At 40.0% G+C, this 14,449-nt stretch overlaps 1 protein-coding gene across 1 annotated transcript in view; it reads left to right on the forward strand.

The window, feature by feature from the left end:
* The first annotated feature begins 2,721 nt into the window (after nt 1-2,721).
* Nucleotides 2,722-14,449, forward strand: part of LOC106080754 (mucin-12-like) — a 42,099-nt gene continuing 30,371 nt past the window's right edge. The window contains exon 1 of the mRNA XM_059367104.1: nt 2,722-14,409. Within this exon, the coding sequence (XP_059223087.1) occupies nt 2,722-14,409 (11,688 nt within the window). The remainder of the gene's footprint in view (nt 14,410-14,449) is intronic.

Below are 14,449 nucleotides of genomic sequence, written 5' to 3' on the forward strand. Positions count from 1 at the left end.
ATAAAGCTAGCATAAGCTTGCCCTACAGAGGCCGCGCTGAGGTTAGTATGTCCGCCAATGACACTGAACGCCTGGGTTCGAATCCTTTCCATTAGACCATCAGAAAAAATGTTCAGTGGTGGTTTTCCCATCCTAATGCTGGCAACATTTGTGAGGTACTATGCCATATAAAACTTCTCTCCAAAGAGGTGTCGCACTGCGGCACGCCGTTCGGACTCGGCTATAAAAGGGAGGCCCCTTGTCATTGAGCTTAAACTGGAATCGGACTGCACTCATTGATATGTAAGAAGTTTGCCCCCGTTCCTTAGTGGAATGTTCATGGGCAAAATTTGCATTTGTAGGTCAATTGACGTTGTAAATGGGCGAAATCGCTCCATATTTTTTCATATAGCTGCCAAATAAACCGATTTCCCGATTTGACTTCTTGCGCTTCTAGAGGGCACAATTCTTTTCCATAAACTTTGGCTGAAACTTTGCAACATGTGTTTATTTTTTACTTCTAACAACTGTGCCAAATCGTTTCATAACCTGATATAGCTCCCATATAAACCGATCTCGGATCTTGACTTATTAAGCCGCCAGAAGGCCCAATTATTATCCGATTTGGCTGAAATTTTGCATGAAGTATTTAGTTTTAACTTTTGCGCATGTAACCCTGTGGAACAGCCAAACGGTTGGTAGAACGGCGAAAATCCTATCCAGATGGTGAGAAGATGAGGCTATTACTAAATGATGCTAGATCCCTTGACGTCCTTGTTTAATTTAGCCTAGATCGGTCCAGATTTGGATATAGCTGCCATACAGACCGATCCCTTGATTTAAGATCTTGGGCCCATAATAGGACCAATTATTGTCCGATTTCTCATAAATTTGATGAAGCGAGTTGTGTTAGGACTTCGTACCGAGTATGGTTAAGATCGGTCTATGTTTGGATATAGCTAGCATAAGCTTGACCTACAGAGGCCGCGCTGAGGTTAGTATGTCCTCCTATGACACTGAACACCTGTGTTCGAGTCCTGGCAAGAACATCAGAAAACAATTTTCAGCTTTGGTTATACCCTGCTAATACTGACAACATTTGTGAGGTACTTTGCCATGTAAAAGCTTCTCACCAAAGGGGTGTCGCTCTGCGGCACGCCGTTCAGACTCGGCTATTAAAAGAAGGTCCCTTATCAATGAGCTTAAACTCGGATAGCACTCAGTGATATGAGAAAAGTTGGCCTCTGTTGCTTAGGGGCATGTTCATGGGCAAAATTTTCAAAAAAAAAAAAAAAATTCCACATAATCTTCACAACCGCTTTAAAGTTGCTTCCAAAACCGATATCGAAAGTGTTATGTTAGAATTATAGAATGCATTGTGGTTTACAAAGCACCCTTTGATTTATTAATGTAGATTCATTTTAAATTGTCAAGTCAAGTTCTGACTGCAAATTGATACACATAAAATCTCTTTATGGCATTTTAAAGATGACTTGACTTTGTTCATAAGAAAGAGATTTTCAATTAAAGTCAATGGTTTTAATAATTCACTTTAAGTGGACTGCAATCCCCTTAATAAACGAAAGAATGGACATGTTGGATGATAAGCAAAAGACGAAGATTAATTGTAAATATAAATCAAATGATTCCAGTAATGTGGTACAGGGTATCATTACTTTGTGCTTTCGTTTGCAACGATAAGAAGTAGAAGAGCCTGACCCATTTTTTGTCATACGTGTCGAGTTACTGATTCAAATTAGCTGCGACCATCTGTCTGTCTGTCCGCTTGTAGTTTGTAGCCCTTATTGTACTGTAAGGCCCTTAGCACAAAAATTTTATCTTCATTACTTGTTTCTTTTTTCTCAATTCTTCTCAAATTTTGTAATAGGCTAAAAGCTTAGGTTTATATTTTCCTAGAACTGATATTACTATTCATGATTTTGATTCATTGAAAGAGAATTTCTTTTATTCCAAGAATTGTATAACCAATGTGTGAGCAATACGGTTCGTTTCATTAGGGAGAAAATGTTTCAAGTACTTAAACCTTACCACACTATTAGTGCTGCCGGAATTCCATCATAGCCTATACCAAGAATTGAACAGCAATACTGCAGGTATGCAAATATGTAATTCGTACAACAATAAGAACATATTTTTCATTGAATCGTATGTTCATAAGAATGAAAATTTTTCTGAAAACAAAATTCAATAAAAGAATACTGCAAATGAAACATGTATGAACGTCATAGGAATAATAAGCAAACTTCAATGAAGGCCACTCTGCAATGTCGGGTCATCAACTTACTGCCAGGAAACCTGAGGAATATGTCATCAAATCTCGAATTTCTCCAAATGTTTTGGCAATATTTCATTGTTTCAAACAAATGGTTGACCGTTGTACTACATTAAATTATGTAATCATCAATAGTTTTCAAAACTTGAAGAAACACCCGCCATTCTTCCACACTTATTCGCAAGTTGGTTAAAGCCTTTAAGCCATACCGAAGTTTCAAAGTATTCAAATTGCAAACTCATGACAAACACACACAACAATAGACACTTTTCCATTGTGGCAACTAATAAATACCACTTCAAATAAGCATACATGTTTAGTATTTGAAATGTGTTTCAAATGCAAACGAATTGAAGCATTCCTCAGAAGAGCAATAACAAAAATCAAGTCAAAAAACCAGCAAAAGTTTAAGGACTCTTTGGTCCATATTTATATTCAGTAACAAAACAATGCACAAATTGTTCATAGTGATAAGTTTGCTTATAGCCCTAACAACAGCTTTAACAATTTACGGCAAGCCCTATATACGAATACGTCAGGGTGCGAACCCCAATGAATTGATTATCAGTGTGCGTCATCCTTGTACGAATCAAACTCGAACCACGACCATAGCCATTCCTAAAAAAGAAGAGGATTTCCACAAAGAAACACCTGAGGATTATAGTAATTTCAGTATCACTCCAGAAATAATTAGCAAAGGTCAGTCATTCACAACCGAGAAAAATACAATACAACTGAATTATGAGGCAACTAGACAACAACATAGCAATGCTACTCCTGCGAATAAAACAATTTTCAATTACGAAACAACCACATTGTTATACTCAATTTATTTAAACGAAAATACAGTGTCAAAAAACTTGGATCAACCTTACAATACAGCCACTAAAGTTCAAACACAAACATCTAATCGAAATAAAGGGGATGATGATGGTACGAATACTCCAGACGTAGCTACAATAGATACCAGCAAAGACAGAAACTATTCTTCAGAAAGTGAAACCACATTACAAGACCCAGAAGATGAAAGACTCATCACTTCTGAAGTGACCATTGAAACTGTCACTTCTAATCAAGAGTCAACAATAAGGCCACCAAGTACGAGTTTGAAGGTAGAGGAGGATGCGATTCATTCCATTGCAGGTTTAACTGTAATTACCAGTGACCCTAAAGAAGATACTAGCGTTTATCCTGTAAAAGGAACCACTCTTCTGCCGGCAACACTAGAAGTCGACAGTACATTGGATCATAAACCTTACAATATAGACAATGAAGTTCAAACACAAACATCTAATCGATTCAAAGGCGATGATGACGTTTCGGATACTCCAGTAACAGATCCAGACGTAGCTACAAAAGATACCAGCAAGGACAGATACTATTCTTCAGAAAATGAAACCACATTAACATCTGCAGATGCAAGGCTCATCACTTCTGAAGTGAACAATGAAGCTGCCACTTCTAATCAAGAGTCATCAATAGGGCCACCAAGTACGAATTTGAGAGTAGAGAAGGATGCGATTAATTCCATTGCAGGTTTAACTGTAATTACTAGTGATCCTAGTGAAGATACAAGCGCTTATCCTGCAACACTTCTGCCAGCAGCATTAGAAGTCGACAGTACCTTGGATCATAAACCTTATAATATAGCCAATAAAGTTCAAACACAAACATCCCATCGAAACAAAGGTCATGATGATATGAATACTCCAGCAAAAGGTCCACACTTAGGTAGAAGTGATACGAACCAAGACAGAAGTTATTCTTCAGAATATGAAACTACACTGCAGTTATTAACAACAGATGGTGCAAGTCCCATAACTTCTGAAGTGAACATTGAAGCTTCAACATCCAATCAATACTCAACAAAAGGGCTAAGTACGAATTTGAAGGTAGTGGAGGATACGGATAATTCAATTGCAGTTTTAACTGTAATGACAGTTAATCCCAGCGTATACACCAGCGATTATTCTGTAAAAGGGACCACACTGCTGCCAGCAACACTGGAAGTCGACAGTACACCCAATACTGAGCCATCCAATAATAATGCCACTTCGAATCAAGATTCAATAAAAAAACCACCCAATACGACATCAAAGGAAGAGGAAAAGATACTTAAATACGATGTAGAAGAGTATACGGATATTACAACAGCAAGTCTAGATGTAGTAACTATTGATTCCAGCGAAGATGCAAGTGATTCTTTTGAAAGTGAATTGAAACCAACAATAACAACACAAGTTGCAGATTCTACTACAACTAACGCGCCCTCTGATATTGCCACTTGGTATCAAGATTTAACAATGGAACAATCAACAAGTTCGGAGGAAAAGACACCAAATTCAGATACCCAACTTCATATTGATAATAAAACTGGAGGTCTAGAAGTTGTAACAATTGTTTCTAGCGAAGACGGAAGGAATTCTTCTAAAAATGAAATCACACTGCAGCCAAAACCACCAAGCGAAATGAAAGAAGATTCAATAAAAGTGCCAACCGGTACAATATCCGAGGCAGAGAAAGTTACATACATATCAGCTTTGCAGAAGGATATGGATTTTACAACTGCAGATGATACCAGTGGAGGCACAAGGGATTCTCCTGAAAATGCATCTACAATTCAGCCAACAACATCCGTAGATGAAAGACCCAGAACTACCGAAGTAATCGATGATGTTGCCACTTTAAAACAAGATCCTACAAAAGTGCGACTAAGCAAGACATTGAAGGTACAGCAAAAGACACTTATTCTCCACAAACAGGTTGATATGGATAATACATCTGTGGGTCTAGATATATTAACTGGTGATTTCACCGAAGATAAAAACGATTCTTCTGATACTGAGAGCACACTCCAGCCAACAACATCAGAAGCTGTGATTCCCACTACTTTTGGAGCGAACAATGATGCTACCACTTCGAATGATAATTCAAACATAGAATCCCGAGGCACAAAACTGGAGATAGAAGCAGTGACACCTAATCCCGACTCACAGGAGGATACAAATAATACAACTGTAGGTTCGGATGCAGTAGAAACTGATCGAAGTGAATACACAAGCAATTATACTGACAATGAAAATACAATGCTACCAACATCAGAAGATGCTCTTCCCACAGGTACTTACGCGCCTATTCCTAATGACACTTTGAATCAAGATTCAACTGTAGTGCCACCCAGTATGACATTGGAAGTAGACAAATGGCCACTTAGTGCAGATACACTGGGCGATAAGGATAATCCAACAGCAGATACAGATGTAGTAACATATGACCCAAGCAAGCACACAAGGGATTCTCCAGCACAGCAGAGAACAACACCAGAAGAAAACAGTTCAACAAACACTGACGAGACCCATAACGCAACCACTTCGAATCAGGATCAAACAATGGAGCCACCAATTACGATATCGAAAGTTGAGGTAGCGACATTTACTTTAAATATGCAGGAAGGCATGGGTACTACATCTTCAAGTCGGGAAGAAGTTATTAGGGATCCCAGCAAAAACAAAAGCTTTTCTTCTGAAAATGAAACCACATTGCATCCAACGAAACCAGAAGGTGAGAGTTCCACATACATTAACACGCCCGATGATATTGCAACTTTAAAACAAGATTCAACACTGTTGCGGCTCCCAACGACATTAGAGAAAGAGGAAGAGTTATTTAGCTCAGCAACTGGAAGTCTATATAAAATTACTGGTGATGTCAGCGAAGATGTAAGCCATTCCCTTGACAGTCAAACAACACTGCAGCCACTAACAGAAGAAGGTGCAAGTCCCACCAATACCGACGAGACTAACGATGAAGTCTCTCCGAATCAAGAGTCAACAAAGCCGGCAGCCAGTACAAAATCAGAGGTCGAGGAAGAGACACTTAGTTTAGATACACAGGAGAATATGGATAATACAACTGCAGCTCAAGATAAAGTTATAAATGATTCCAGCGAAGGAGCAAGATATGTTTCTGCAAACGAAATCACACCGGGGCCTAGTACATTAGGAGAAGCTGATATCACATCCACTTATAAGCACGTTGATACTGGTACCCTGAATCAAGATTCAACAATGGAGCCACTCACAATGAGGTTCGAGATAGAGGCAAAGACTTTTAGCTTTGACACACAGCAGGAAATGAATAATGCAAATGGAGTTCTAAACATAATGACTGAAAGTCCCACTAATACCGATATGCCCGACGATGCTGCATCTTCGAATCAAGTTTCAACAATGGTGCCAATCAGTACGAAGTCGAAGGTAGAGGAGGAGATCCCTAGTTCAGATACGCAGGAGAATATGAATAATACAATTGAAGCTCAAGATGAAGTTACTAATGATCCCAGCGAAAAAACAAGCAATTCTTCCGAAGATAAAATCACATTGCAGTCAATAACAGCAGAAGGTTCAAGTCCCACCTCAACTTATGCGCCCGATAATACAGCTACATTGAATCGAGATTCAACAATGGGGCCACTCACAATGACGTTCGAGGTAGAGGCAACGAGACTTTACTTAGACACACAGGAGGAACTGAATAATGCAAATCGAGTTCTAAACATAATGGCTGAAAGTTCCACTAATACCGACACGTCCGACCTTGCTGCATCTCTGAGTCAAGATTCAAGAATTGTGCTATCCAGTACTACCGCTACCCAGTCGAAGGCAGAGGAAGAGACACCTAGTTCAGATGCACAGGAGAATATGAACAATAGAACAGAAGCTCAAGATGAAGTTACTAATGACTCCAGCAAAAAAACAAGCAATTCTTCCGAATATGACATCACATTGCAGTCAATAACATCAGAAGTTGAAGGTGCAACATCAACTAATGCGCTCGATGATACTGTTACCTTGAATCAAGATTCAACAATGGGACCACTGACAATGATGTCCGAGGGAGAGGCAAAGACACTTTTCTCAGATACGCAGGAGGAAGTGAATAATGCAAATGGAGTTCTACACTTAATGACTGGGAGACACACTAATACCCACACGCCCGACGATGCTGCATCTCCGAGTCAAGATTCAACAATGGTGCTATTCAGTACTACCGCTACCCAGTCGAAGGTAGAGGAAGATACACCTAGTTTGGATACACATGAGAATACGAATAATACAACTGCAGCTCCAGATGAGGTTACAAATAATCCCAATGAAGAAACAAGATATTCTTCTGCAAATAAAACCACACTGCAGCCAATAATATCGGAAGATGCAGATTTAACATCAACTACTGTTACCTTGAATCAAGATTCAACAATGGTGTCACTCACAATGATGTTCGAGGGAGAGGCAAAGACAATTTTCTCAGATACACTTGATGCTCCGAATCAAGATTCAACAATAGTGCTACCCAGTACGAAGCCAAAGGTAGAAGAAGAGTCACCTGGTTCAGATACACAGGAGGATACGGAAAACACAACTGAATCTCAAGAAGAAATTACAAATGATTCCATCGAAGAAACAAGATATTCTTCTGCAAATGAAGTAACAATACAGCCAATGACATTGGAAGATGCAGATGCAACATCAACTAACGTCCCCGATGATTCAGTTACCTTGAACCAAGATTCAACAATGGTGCCACCCGCAACGACGTTTGAGGTAGAGGCAACGAGACATAGCTTAGATACACAGGAGGACATAGATAATGCAACCGGTAGTCACGATATACATACTGGAGATCCCAGCGAAGAAACCAATAATTCTCCTAAAAATAAAACAATAAAATTGCCGCCAAGATCATCAGAAGGTGCAAGTTCAACCACCACAGTGGTATCAGATGATGATTTCACTACGAATCAAGATTCAACAATAGCGCCAGCCAGTACAACATCAGAAGAAGAAACATTTAGCCCACATACACTCGAGGATAAGGATAATGCAACAGGCTCAGTTGTATTTACTAGTGACTCTGAGGATAACATAAGTGATTATACTGAAAATAAAACCATATCACAACCTACAGCACCAGAAATTCCAAAGTCCAACACTACTGATGCATCTTATAATACTGCCACTTCGAATCAAGATTCAACAATGGTGTCACCCAGTAGAACATCGGATAGAGAGGAAAAGACGCTTGGTTCGGAAGCAAAAAAGGACACGGATAACTCAGCTAGATCTCCAAATATAGTAAAAAGTGATTTTAACGAAGATACAAACGATTCCCTTAAATATAGAACCACATTACAGCTAATAAAATCAGCAGGTGAAAGTGGCATGGCTACAGACCCAAGCGACGATACTGTCATTTCGAATTACGATTCAACAATGGAGCCACCCAGTACTATATTGCAGATAGAGGAAAGTACGCCAAGTCCCAAAGCACAGGGGGAAACATATATAGCAGCTGCACGTTGGCTGTATACTGCTACTTATGATCCCAGCAAAGGCACAATCGATTCTCCTGAAAACGAATCCCCACTGCAGTCAATAACAACAGAAGATACAAGACCCGGTGATACTGCTGATGTGACCGATGATACTGCCAATTCGTATCAAGACTCAACAATGATGGCAACGATTACGATTAGTCCCGGCACACGCCAGAGTATGCATAATGCAATTTCAGGTCTAGAGGTAGTTAACAGTGATCACCGAGAAGACATAAGTGATTCTCCACAACAGCCAAGAACAGCAGAAGATGAAAGTCTCTCCACTACTGACGCGATCGATGGTGCTTCTGCTCAGAATGAGGATTCAGCTATGGTGTTATCCATTACAATATCGGAGGTAAAGGAGCGGAAACTTAGTACGGACGCACAGGAGGAGTATATGGTTAATACAACTGCAAGTCTTGATGTAGTTACTAGTGAAGCCAGCGAAGAAACAAGCGATTCTTCTGTAAATGAAACTACGCTGCAGCCAGATAGTACAGCTATTGATGACGCTGCCTCTTCGAAATCGAATGCAGAAGAGAAACTAAGAGTTTCTTCAGATAAAAAGAAGGAAATTGCTAATATAACAACAATAGTTCATTATGCAGAAGATGAAGCCACCCTGCAGCTAAGAACAGCAGGTGATGCAAATTCCAACACTACTGACGCAATTAATTATTTTATTATTTTGAATCCAGACTCAACAATAATAGCGCCCAGCACAATATCGGAGGTAAAGGAAGGGCCATTTAGTCGAGACGTACAGGAGGAAATCGATAAGGATACATATTTCGATGTAGTTACTGATAAACTTAGCGAAGACTCAATCAATTCTTCTGTAAATAGAACTATTGAGGCTATTGATGATGCTGCCTCTTCGAAGAAAGATTTAAAAATGGTGCCACCTGTTACAACATCAGAGATTGATGAAGAAACTCTAAGTTCCCACGTACAGGAGGATACAGATAGTACAACTCAAGGTCGAAATGCAGTTACTAGTGACTCAAGCGAAGCCACAACTGTTTCTCCTGAAAACGAAGCTACATTGCAGTCAAGAACATTAGAAAGTTCAAGTTATACTACTATTGATGTGCCCGATATTACTGCCACTTCGAATCAAGATTCGCCAGTAATGCTACCCTCTTCGAAATCGAATACAGAAGAAGAAACACCCATTGCAACATCGGAGGTAGAGAAAGAAGCGCTTAGTCCCCACGTACAGAAGGATGCATATAGTACAACTCAAGGTCAAGATGCAGTTACAAGAGACTCAAGCGAAACCAAAACTCTTTCTCCTGCAAATGAAGCTACATTGCAGCCAATAATATTAGAAATTTCAAGATCTACTACTACTAACGTGCACGATTATGCTACCAATTCGAATTCGAATCAAGATTCACTAAAGGTGCTATCCACTACGAAATCGAATTCGGAAGAAAAAACACTTAGTTCAGATATAGAGGAGGATATTGATAATGTAACAGCAGTTCTAGTTGTAGTTATTAGTGATCCCAGGCAAGATACAAGTGATTCTACAGAAGATGAAACCACACTGAAACCAAGAACAACAGGAGATGCAAATGTCAACACAACTGGCGCAATGATTTATATCACCACTTCGACTCAAAACTCAACTATGATGGCGCCCAGCACAATATTAGAGGTAGAGGAAGTGACATTTGGTTCAAATAAACAGGAGGATATGGGTAAGGATACAGATTTCGATATAGTTACTGATGAACTTAGCGAAGACACAAGCAATTCTTCTGTAAATGGAACTACACTGCAGCCAATAAGAGTGGAAGGTGGTACAATTATTGAGGCAATTAATGATGCTGCCTCTACGAAGAAGGAATTAAAAATGGTGCCATCTATTACAACATCAGAGATAGATGAAGAAACCCTAAGTTCCCACGTACAGGAGGATACAGATAGTACAACTCAAGGTCAAGATGGAGTTACTAGTGACTCAAGTGAAGCCACAACTGTTTCTCCTGAAAACGAAGCTACATTGCAGCCAAAAACATTAAAAAGTCCAAGTTCTACTACTATTGATGTGCCCTATATTACTTCCAATTCGACTCAAGATTCAACAGAAATGATACCCTCTACGAAATCGTATGCAGAAGAAGAAACTTTTAGTTCAGATAAAAAGAAGGAAGTTACTAATGGAACAGCAGTACTGATTCTAGTAACTAGTGTTACCAGGGAAAATACAAGCGATTCTACAGAATATGAAGCCACCCTGCAGCTAAGAACAGCAGGAGATGCAAATTCCAACACTACTGACGCAATTAATTATACTATCATTTCGAATCAAGATTCAACAATAAAGGCATCCAGCACAACATCGGAGGAAGAGAAAGTGACATTTAGTCCAGATGCACAGAAGGATATATATAAAGATACATATTTCGATGTAGTTACTGATGAACTTAGCGAAGACACAAGCAATTCTTCTGTAAATGGAACTACACTGCAGCCAATAAGAGTGGAAGGTGGTACAACTATTGAGGCAATTAATGATGCCGCCTCTTCGAAGAAAGAATTAAAAATGATGCTACTTGTTACAACATCAGAGATAAGTTCCCATGTACAGGAGGATACAGATAGTACAACTCAAAGTCCAGATGCAGTTACTAGTGACTCAAGCGAAGCCACAACTGTTTCTTATAATGAAGCTACAATGCAGCCAAGAACATTAGAAAGTCCAAGTTTTCCTCCCATTGATGTGACCGATATTACTGCCAATTCGAATCAAGATTCACCAGAAATGATAGCCTCTACGAAATCGAATGCAGAAGAAGAAACTTTTGGTTCAGATAAAAAGAAGGAAATTGCTAATGTAACAGCAGTCCTAGTTGTGGTAACGAGTGTTACCAGGGAAAATACAAGCGATTCTACAGAAGATGAAGCCACCCTGCAGCCAAGAACAGCAGGATATGCAAATGTCAACACTACTGACGCAATTAATTATCTTATTATTTTGAATCAAGGCCCAACAATAATGGCGCCCAACACAACATTGGAGTTAGAGGAGGTGACACTTAGTCGAGACGTACAGGAGGATGCGAAATATGATATAGATTTCGATGTAGTTACTAATGGACCCAACGAATACAAAAGCGATTCTTCTGTAAATGAAACCAAACTGCAACCGATAACACTAGGTGACAAAAACATTGAGGCGATTGGTAATGCTGTCTCTTCGAAGGAAGAATTAACAATGGTGCCAGCCTTTGCAACATTGGAGGTAGAAGAAGAGACACTAAGTTTCAACCCACAAGAAGATACGAATAGAACAACTCAATATCCAGATGAAGTTGCTGGTGATTCCAGCGAAGTCACAACCGGTTTTCTTGAAAATGAAGCTACATTGCAGCCAAGAACATTAGAAGCTTCAAGTTCAATCACTGCTGGCTTTCCAGTTGATACTGCCACTTTGAATCATTACTCAACTATAATAGCACCAAGTACAACATCGGAGGTAGAGGAAGAGTCACATCTAGTTGAAGTTACAATTGATCCCAGCGAAGACCCTTACGATTCTGCTGAAAATGGAATCACATTGCAGCCAAGAACAGCAGAAGATGAAAATCCCTCCACCACTGATGTAATAGATAATGCCACCATTTCGAATCAAGACACAAGAATGATGCTGACCAGCGGAACAACTGAAGTAGAGGAAAATATCCTTAGCGTTGAGGTAAAGAAAGATACGGATAGTACAACTGCAGATCTCGATGTAGTTACCAGTGATCCCAGCGAAGGGACAAATGAGTATCCTGAAAATAAAACCACACTTCAGGTTAGAACCACAGAAGGTGAAAGCCCCACCATTAACGACGAGCCCGATGATGCCACCACTTCGAAACAAGATTCAACAATAGTGCCACCCAGTATGACTACAGTGGCAGAGGAAGAAACGGTTAGTTCCAACGAACACTTTGATACAGATAAAACTACTGTAGATGTAGGTGCAAGTTCCCTTGATCCCAGCGAAAATGAAAGCGATTCTGCGGAAAATGAAACCACAGTGCAGCCAATAACATCAGAAGGTGTAATTCCCGCCTTAACTATTGAGCTCGATGATTCTGTCAATTTGAGTCATGAATCATCAATGGTGCCAACCACTACGAAAACGAAGATAGAGGAAGAAACACTAAGAACTGACTCTAAAGGGGATAGGGATGGTAAAACTTCAGGTCTAGTTGTAGTTTCTACTGATCACGGCAAAGACATAAGCCCTTCTTCAGGAAAAGAAACCACACTGCTTCATATAACAAAAGAAGTAGCAAGTTCCATTACTACCGAAGTGCACGCTGATACTACCGCCTCGAACCAACATTTAGAAGTGAAGCCAGCTAGTTCGTCACTAAAGGTAGAGGAAGAGTACCTTAGTGCCGTAGCACAGCACAATACGAATAGTACAACTTTAAATCCATATACTGTTATGAGAAATGGTAGTGAAGATACAATCGCTTCCCCCGAAAAAGGAACCACACTGCAGGCAACAAAACTAGAAAGCATCAATCGAGGCAATACTGACCCCAGTTATACATCAAGAGAAGAGGAAAGCACACTTAGTCCTGGCGTACAGGAGGATACAGGTGGTGTAATTTCAGGAACCACACTGCAGGCAACAAAACTAGAAAGCATCGATCGAGGCAATACTGACCCCAGTTATACATCAAGAGTAGAGGAAAACACACTTAGTCCTGACGTACAGCAGGATACAGGTGGTGTAACTACAGGCCCTATTAATCCCAGCAAAAACTCAAGCTATTCTCCGGAAGTAGAAACTATAATCCAGTTCACAATATTTGCAATTGCAAGCAACGTACCCGTTGATACTGCCAATTCGAGTCAAGATTCAGCTATGGTGATTCGCAGTTCGACATTGGAGGAATCGACATTTAGTGCAAATACAGAGGTGGATATAGATAAACAAACTGCAAGAGTAGCTGTAACTACTAGTGATCCCAGAGAAAATACAAACGATTCTCCTGAAAATAAAACCTCAGTAAAGTCAACTACATCAGAAGAAGTTAATGGCATCCCAAATGACGCGGCCGATGATGATGATGCCACTGCGAATCAAAATTCAACAATGCTGCCACAAAGCGCAATATCCGAATTAGATGAAGACAAAGTTACACAGGAGAATACGGAGAATGCAATTGGAAGTCTAGAAGCTGTCACAAGCAATTTTTCGGAACATGAAACTACACTGAAGCTAACAACATCAGATGGTATAGATTCCACCACCAATGACGTTCTCGATGATGCAGTCACTGCCAATCAATATCCAACAAAGATGCCACCCAGCGCAATATCGGAGGAAGACTCACTTAGATCTGACGCTCAGAAGTATACGAATAGTACAACTGCAGATCCTGATGTTTTTACAAGAGATCCTAGCGAAGACACAAGTGATTCTCCTGAAAAAGAAACTACTCTGCAGCCAATGGCACCGGAAAATGCAAGTCCGACCACTACTGAGGCGACTGATAATACTGCCACTTCGTATCAAGACTGCACCAGAGACGACACAACCGATCTTTTTACAAACGAAACTACATTGGAGCCAATGACAGCAGGATATGCAAACCCTATTACTAGAGACGCAATTGATGATACTGCCACTTCGAATGAACATTCAAATATTTCATCGCCATTTACAACATCGGAGATAGCGGAAAAGAAAGTTAGTTCGAAAGCACAAGAGGATACGCATAACGCAACTGCAGATATCGAGGTAGTTCCTGGTGAAGCCTGAGAAGGCTTAAGCAATTCTT

Source organism: Stomoxys calcitrans, chromosome 4, assembly GCF_963082655.1.
Source record: "Stomoxys calcitrans chromosome 4, idStoCalc2.1, whole genome shotgun sequence".
Classification (NCBI taxonomy): domain Eukaryota; kingdom Metazoa; phylum Arthropoda; class Insecta; order Diptera; family Muscidae; genus Stomoxys; species Stomoxys calcitrans.